Source organism: Larimichthys crocea, chromosome XXII (assembly GCF_000972845.2).
Source record: "Larimichthys crocea isolate SSNF chromosome XXII, L_crocea_2.0, whole genome shotgun sequence".
NCBI lineage: Eukaryota > Metazoa > Chordata > Actinopteri > Sciaenidae > Larimichthys > Larimichthys crocea.
Genome location: NC_040032.1, coordinates 16569587 through 16577599, shown reverse-complemented (window position 1 = coordinate 16577599; position 8013 = coordinate 16569587). Strand labels below are relative to the sequence as shown.

The 8013-nt window shown below is 42.1% G+C and overlaps 1 protein-coding gene across 1 annotated transcript; it reads right to left on the bottom strand.

Moving 5' to 3' along the window:
• Positions 1 to 3315: 3315 nt before the first annotated feature.
• LOC104934672 (oligodendrocyte-myelin glycoprotein) lies at positions 3316 to 8013 on the bottom strand. The gene is made up of 2 exons (XM_010750395.3): positions 7241 to 8013; positions 3316 to 6193 (listed from the first exon to the last, which is right to left on the bottom strand). Exons 1-2 carry the CDS (start codon positions 7246 to 7248, stop codon positions 4798 to 4800), a joined length of 1404 nt encoding a protein of 467 aa, XP_010748697.2. The 5' UTR covers positions 7249 to 8013; the 3' UTR covers positions 3316 to 4797.

Below are 8013 nucleotides of genomic sequence, written 5' to 3'. Positions count from 1 at the left end.
AGTGTCTGCTAATGGTTTATAGATGGTGTTTTATTCCAAATCTGAGCATTTAAATGTTGAATTATCAAATTTGGTCAATGAAGTCAACTCAAAAATCAGAAATCTCACTTGTTGTGAGTTCTAAAGTCTAAGAGAGAGATTTTCTTTCGAGAGGTCCTTGAAACAGTCTTTGTTAGGGGCATGCTGTGTGCTGGTGAAGAACAAAACCTCTCTCTGAGTCGTCTCTGACGTTTTTTTGGGGGATAAACATTCATTTCTGTCCCACCACCACAAGAGGGCACTTTGAGCACATGCAATCATGAGAGGAGCTGATGTCATTTGTGTTCATGTGTCTTTGTCTACGTGTGCGTTCATGGAGGTGCTTCAAAGTGACAAGACTCTCTTTTCCTTCCTCGTGTTCCGAGTCTCTAAAATCACACCCAGGTTCACCACCTACAGTGTCCGTCTGGACTGTCTTACTGAAGGGAAAGATTGTATGGCATTCACAGGCTGCTGGAAAGGGGAGGGGGGGTCTAAAATGCTGTCCTGTTTTTGGACTCTCTGTTATTTCTGTATACAGTCTCAGAAAATAGGTTCAATTCCAAACTAAACTCAAACATGTTAGCTGGGCGGCGAGCCAGATTTGTAAGTAGCGTTCTTCAAAAACAGAAGAAAATTGACTTTTTCAGAAAAGGTACACACACACACACACACACAAAGACATATTTAAGGTGAAACCTCTAAGATTGTGATACACTATATCGCATTAAAGCCTTCCTACGTGCCACTGTCTGAACATGGTGGTATAGAAAGCTCATAAGGGAATTAAACGTACAAGGGCATGAGAGGGCAGTGGGGATGCCGGGTATGAGGAAGTACACTGAGTCTTATTGAGTGTGGCTGAAAGAAAGAAGGCAACTCACTCAAAACAAGCCTGGGTGGAGAGATGAAGAGGGGAGGCATGGCAGCAGTAAATGATGCTAGCCTTCTACACCTTGTCAGTTATTAGGAGAAGCCAGAAGAGAAATCTGACATTACTTTGTGTTGTCTACAGAGAAAATAATTGGCAAGCAGGCCAGCTCACTGGAACCTGCAGTGCTGTACTTGGAAGAGATGTTTTAAAGTTATAGAGCTAAAGGGAGGCAGATATATATATATATATATATATAGATATATATAATATATGATATATATATATTATATTATATATATAATATATATATATATATATATATATCCTTAATCATTAGAATGTATGGAAGTTGCAATATAGCCGCTAAACCAAAGGAAAGAGGTTATTCGAAGGTTATGTTTTTTTTGTTCTAATCTTATAAACAAAAGTTTATACTCATTCCACGCCTATTTTCCTTCCTTGTGGTAAACATCTGTTTCTGGGCAAATATGAACCATAAAAAAGAATCCAATAAAACACAAATGGTGCGAAATGAATTCAGAATCAAACTTTTCATGATCCCATAAACTTAGCCTGGGAATCAGAAGAAGAATCTGCAAGCTCATATTTTATTTGCTCTCACATTTGCAAATTGGCCTAGCGATGCCAGGATCCCATGAACTAGAAACTATCTGGGTGGCTGCTTAGTAGTGCGCTATATTGGCAGAAATGTATTAATTTGGTGGGGTGGGGGGGGCTGGAGGAGAACTGAGACATGAAGGGAAAAATGAAAACCCAAGTTAACTTTCTTTGAGGCTTTAATCATGCTTATACTGTAACTCTACACCAACCACAAGTTTCTTTCCGTTTTAGCTTCTGAGCTATAAATACACACGATGTATTCAGCAGGTGTTTCCAGCACGAGGGCCGGTGTGCAGATAAAATCATCTATTATTTTGGCTCACTCTTTCTGACTTTTATTTCTTGTTTTCATTCAGCGATCCTCAAGAAGAAGAAGATATATTCTGTTACCTTAATCGGTGCACTAATCCGTCTAATTATTACCAACTACGTGACTATCTATCTATTTATTCAGTTGGATAATATTTTTGATTTTCATTCAGCTCTTTTTTTAGCTAGCTATTTAGGTAAGATCCACAGCCCAACTGGCATTACATCAGATGTTTATTACTCACAGTGTGGGTGGTGACCGTGACTCCATATTGCTCTTCTAGGCTGTGCCACAGAGTCACCTCTTCACCAGGCTTGCACCTCCCTGTGCCGTGTCACAGATGTTCCTGTATGTGTGATTTTCTCACTTGCTTTCAAGACATCAATAAAGATCGAAGTAGAGAGCGTACACTGTCCATGATTCTACTTTATGCTGTGACAGACAAACCATTGTCCCAAACTAAGTTTTTTCCCTTTTCATTCTACCTAAAGAATATAGTTTAATAAGTTCATTGACTCACTTTTGTCTGCCATGGAAGTTGTGCTAGTTGTTCCCTGCACTTATATCTGACTGAAAAGATGAAATCAAGTGTTTGCCACATAATTAATTCGATCATGTGGAGGAGTGTTTTTTTTGCATCAGTGCATATGCAAACCTGTTTCTGACAGAAATGTACATAAACACACTTTGAACATTATTATTAGTTTGCCAAATAATCCCAAACTCACAAAAGGGACATTATATTTTTTGTATATTTGTACATGTTTAAAGTTCCAGTGTATAGGATTTAGCAGCATGTAACGGTGAGATTTGCAGATTGCAGCCTAATGAATACCCCTCGCCTCACCTTCCTCTTTCAAGCATGTAGGAGAAGCACTAAAACACTTTTTTTTCCCAGGTAATTAAAATACCAATAGAAATGTAGTTATGAATATTACCGAATATGAATATTACTCTGCCACGTTCTGCCAGTAGACCCCCCCCTCCCTTAAATCTGACACACTGGACCTTTAAAATCTACAAATGGTGGAAGAAGATCGAATGAACTATTTTAAGTATAGGCTAAGCAATAGGAACACCCTAATCGATTGATCTGGAGAGAAGGAGTGAGAGAGAAAGTCAACCAACCTGGACGCTCTCTTGGCAGAAGAAGACTGTGACTACTTTGAGCAGCATGCATGGGAATATACAGAGGATTGGGGCCACATGTGCAAAATGTATTTTTAATTAAAATGTATTTTTTGTAGTTTTGAGTTTAAAGTGAAAAAAATTCTAATCCTCTTCCACATGAATGAATTACAAAAGAATATATTTGAATATATTTCTCTCCTTTTCCTCTGAGAAAGAGTCTGACGTTGCGTGCCGGTGCTCACCTAACAATACTAATTTTATAGGCCTGTATTCCAAGAAACATAAACATAATCATGTTATTTCCAAGTATACATTTCTCTATTGTCACAGAATTGTTCGAGACATTGTATCTCTGTGTCCCAGGTTCTACTTTTATTATACCGAGCTCGATTCCACATTGCATTTCTGCTGCAGTAGATGACGAAGCAATTGCTCAATGACCAACAGATAAGACAGCGTTTTGTTATGGGCACCTTGCAGGTGTGATTAACTCTGAAGCAACGTCTGACTAGAATAAGTGAACCCTCCTTGAATAAATAAACCTAAAAAAAAACAACAACACACAAATCTATGCCTGCTAATTAAACAACTACCTCGACCCTGTGAGGGTTGACACCTTTTGTCAAAGACTCATGGGAGATGTTGTTATTGAGTACTTTAAAAAGGAAAAAAAAAAAAAAGGTGTTTGTCTGACCTCTGAGATGAAAAATGTGGTGTTGCTGCTGAAGCAAAATTCAAACGATGATCAGAAGATGTAAATAACTCAGCACATTTTATTTCACTTTACAGGAAGTGCGTTTCTGGCACTGTATTCTCTCTCTTTACCAAATGCAGCCTGCTGAGATGCATTTGCTTCTATTTTTGAACCTTTTGGTACCATAGGCAAAGGTACTTCTAAAGTGTAAAAACCTGTTATTTACGCTGAATGCAATCAAGATTGGAATATCTTTAACATTTCATATAAATAAGCTGAGAATGTGCTTTGATGCTCTGCGGCAATATAAGCAGTAGGTTAGGATTTCTGGAACGTTCAATCACCATGCAGATCATTTTCACGAGCGTCACTGAATCATGAAGGACACTTAAGTCTGAGATGTGATCAAAATACAGAAGCAGTACTCTGCACTCAGAGTTTGTTAAAGATAGCGACGCAAAATTGTCCATTTGTTTCCCCTTCACTCCACGGAGCCTTGTTCTCTGTTATGTATACATGACCTTACTTCCTTGCATACACCCTGTCCATGGAAAATATTCCACCACTGGTGAGTGATATGGTTTGTTACATGAAACAAGCAGGCAGCAATGTGGGACATCTAAAAGTGGAAATAAGTCCATTAAAACACTGAGTATTGTATTTTTTTGAACGCCTAAACAACCAAATAAAACAAAAAGATATGACGTCAAATCCAGCCAAGAGCTGTAGAAAATAGAAATAAATGATACACAATAATTTGTAGGTCATAATTTAGCCTCAAAAAAGATAGACTGTAGTGGTAGAGGAGCACCAGACTACATTCAGTTACATAATAAACTGGTACCTGAATGTATAGTGCCACCATGTGCTTAGCTCCATTCATTACAATGTTATTTTTTCAAATCAGTGCACTCAAGAGGAGACTTTTAAGATGTGTGTTTAGAAAAGGTAACACATGTTTTTGACCAATTATCACTAAAAGTAGGATATTAAGACATTGAGGATTTCAGGTACATAAAGTTGTCGTGTTGTAAACGGCCTTTTGCTTGGAATAGCTGGTAATATAAAACATAACAGTACCACAGGCTCGAATTTGTTTGTGCTCTAAATTCAGATGCGGACTTAATGCAGGCTGTCAGTCTTTATCTTTCAGAGGACTTGTTGCAGAATGAGAGACAGGAGCCCCAGCTTGTGTAGCAGATGGAGTGAGGAGCAGGTAGCAAGAGCTGGACCGCTTTTGCTGATGCCACTAGGAACGGCCTGATTCTGCCTTCTCACACTCCTGGTGCGAAGAGTTGTTGTCTTCTTTGTTTGGGTGGTGGGGCTCTCTGTCGTAAAGAATCGGTCTGTGGCCAGTGTCATGTCAGCCCTGATGGGTGTTTCTGTAATGAAGCTTGTGTCGGAAAGGGAGGATGTGTCTGGGGTTTGGAGGGAATCAGTAGATGAGGCTTCCTTTGTGCCAGAGATGAGATGAGAATCGGTGTGGAGGTGATTAATAGTCGGGTGTGTGTCTGTGCTTCTGGTTGGAAAGGTGGACATACTGATGGGTGTGACTGTGAAGGGGTGGTGCGGTGTGTTCCAAGTCTCTTTAGGGGTGTGTTGGGTGCTTAGCAGAGCAGAAACAGTCAAGTACCACCACCCAGTGACACTGTCGTCAGGCGGAATGGAGCTCAGGTCCTGGGCACTCGCTGCCAGAGGGGGCAGGTTGTAGGAGGCAAAGTGCCACCCTCCGGTTCTGCTAGGGCGCACCCCGCCGCAGACAGGCTGGGTGTGGCAGGGGCAGCCCAGGACGCGGGCAGGGGTTTGCTGAGCCCAGGAAAGTAAGTAGCTGATGTCTGCGTAAAAGTGACAGGCCCAAGGATTGTCACCTAGAGTGATGACTCTAAGTGATGCTGTCTTGTCAAACACTCCATAGGGCAGCGTGGAAAAGCGGTTAGCATGCAGATAGAAGTAAGTTAGTTTGACAAGCCGGTCCAGAGAGCCCGGCAGCACATTCACAAGCAAGTTGTGGGACAGGTCAATAACCTCCAGGTGTGCAGGCAAATTGGTAGGCAAAGTCCAGAAGTTATTGTGACTTAGATTGAGCGTGCAGAGATTGATCAATGTATTGTTAATGAAGATAGCTCGCTCCAGCTTGTTGTTGGACAGGTCAAGCACTTGCAGATTCCACTGATAGACTGTATCGTTCTTGTCCAGCAACTGGAGGCGGTTGGAGGCGGCGTAGAGATGCCAGAGGGAACGAGGCAAGCCGGTGGGAAGGTGGCTCAGCCGGTTGTGAGACAATTCGAGGGAGCGAAGGTGGGTGTATGAGGTGAGCTGGCCGTCTAGGTTGTGAAATCTGTTGTGGGACAAGTTGAGGGAGTGTATGTTGTGCTGCAGGCCATCGGGCAACTGTCTCAGACCCCTCCAGGAGCAGTCTACCTCCCTGTGGCTGCGGTTGCAGGAGCACATGGAAGGGCACACGGCTAGGGAATGCGACCCCAGCAACAACACGAGCAGGAGTTGCAGAAGGGTCTCATTAGGGGGGAGCTTCAGCAGCGCATGCCTGCGAAAAAGAAAAGATATAAGGAGACAAAAATTGTTACACAGCATCTTATTGAATTCCAGGAGGCACACTGTGAAAGCAGTAGTTATATGCCTGCAGTGAACACAGGAAACATACACCTGCTATCTGCAGGAGAAGCAGCATTACTGCATAGGAACTGCTTTGGGATCCTCAAACTCCACACCACCTATACAAAGTAATGATACAAGCATAAATAGGCACATCTTCTTAGTGCTGCAATACTTGCATCTCTGTTTCTTTTTGCATGTGCACAGTAATCATGCACAACCAAAGGAGTCAATATCAGTATTAGTGGTCCTGGCACTGGGTTAGACCACATAGTTTGGTATCGTCCACCCTTAGTAACTGCAGTGGGCTGTGCAGAATTTAACTTGTTTCACTGTCTCTATGTAGCCCCACCCTCTGTGAGAATCCACCCCCCCCTCCCTTGTGCTGTACACACACACAAACACAAGCTGCTCCGTGGTTGCCGCACATCACTGCATCGCTTGCAGACATACACATTCACGTTACATACCAAAGTCACTGCCTCCCCCGAACCATGGGATTAAATGTTTTTTTGGGGGGGGGTGCTGTAGCAGTGTCACTTTGAGAAATGCTCCAGCTGTATATTTTTGTACCGTGAGTTGAGGGGTTTGAAATGTGTTCCTTTTTTCTTTTTTTTTATAACTGATAAATATTTGACTTGATCTGTAAGAGGATATTTCGAGTCTCTTCAAGAATATCATTCATCACAAAAGGATGAGAAATCCCTGCAGTCATTTTCCCTGGCATCAGTTTGCGTCTTCAGTCATCAGTGGTTGTCAGAGCAGTCAGTCCCCAATGCTCTCAGAGGAGAAGAACTAGCTCAATAGGTGGGTTTTTTATTAATGACTCCACAGAGAACTCATGCATCAGCTGGTCCGAAGGCAGGCAAAGACACAGCCGGGAGCTCTACACTGCAGTATATGTGAGCCAGGGTGTGTCAGAATATGTGTGTTAAAAAAAAAAAGAAGAAAAAAGTTTTTGAATTTATCCATAACTCACCTTCTCATCTTATCATTCCAGTCACTTATCTCTGCTCCTTTTTTTTTTTGCTGTCCGGCCCTTCTTCCCTCTCCTGCTTTCAAGCTCGGGACCAGCTGCTGCTCAGCTGAAGGTGATTTTCTTTTTTTTTTGTATCTCTGCCTGAATTCTCCTCACAGAATTTGACCCTTTGCTTACTTGTCCAGTGCAGGTTTCTTTTTGAAGTTATCCTCACTGCTTTGCTGTTTGGTCCCTTTGTCCTCTTTGCCTCTTATATGGATCTTTTGGGTTAGCGCGATCAGGCACTGCAGGCTCTGGATTTACTCTGTGCAGTGGAAGTGTGGGAGGGGTGGGGTGTTATTGGGGAAGGGGTGGAGGGAGGGGGTGTCTAGGAGAAATGGAGCGCATTATGGAGGGGTCCCTGCACACAGGGCTGCTACAAAGGAAACTCCTCAATCCCTTATCTGGCAGCCTTCAGGATTTACTTCTGCATTTAAAGTGACAACTATTGTTGTGGTTAGATTAATTGACTGATTGCAGTTCAGTTTGTACTGAAAAATAAATTAGACTGTTATCAGTTATCACCCAAATCAATATTTTCCCTCTCTGAAGTATCCTTTTACAAAGTAACACTGTGCAGTAATTGGTTGTTATTTTTCCTCCTTGTGTAAATTTAGACACTGTCGCAAAAAAGATTCAAGATTTATTGCAGAGGACTCTTTTCCACTGCAGCTTCCTACCTGCCATCAGCAATACAGGCAGCTCTCCATTCTGCACTGCAGTGCTGTACTTCT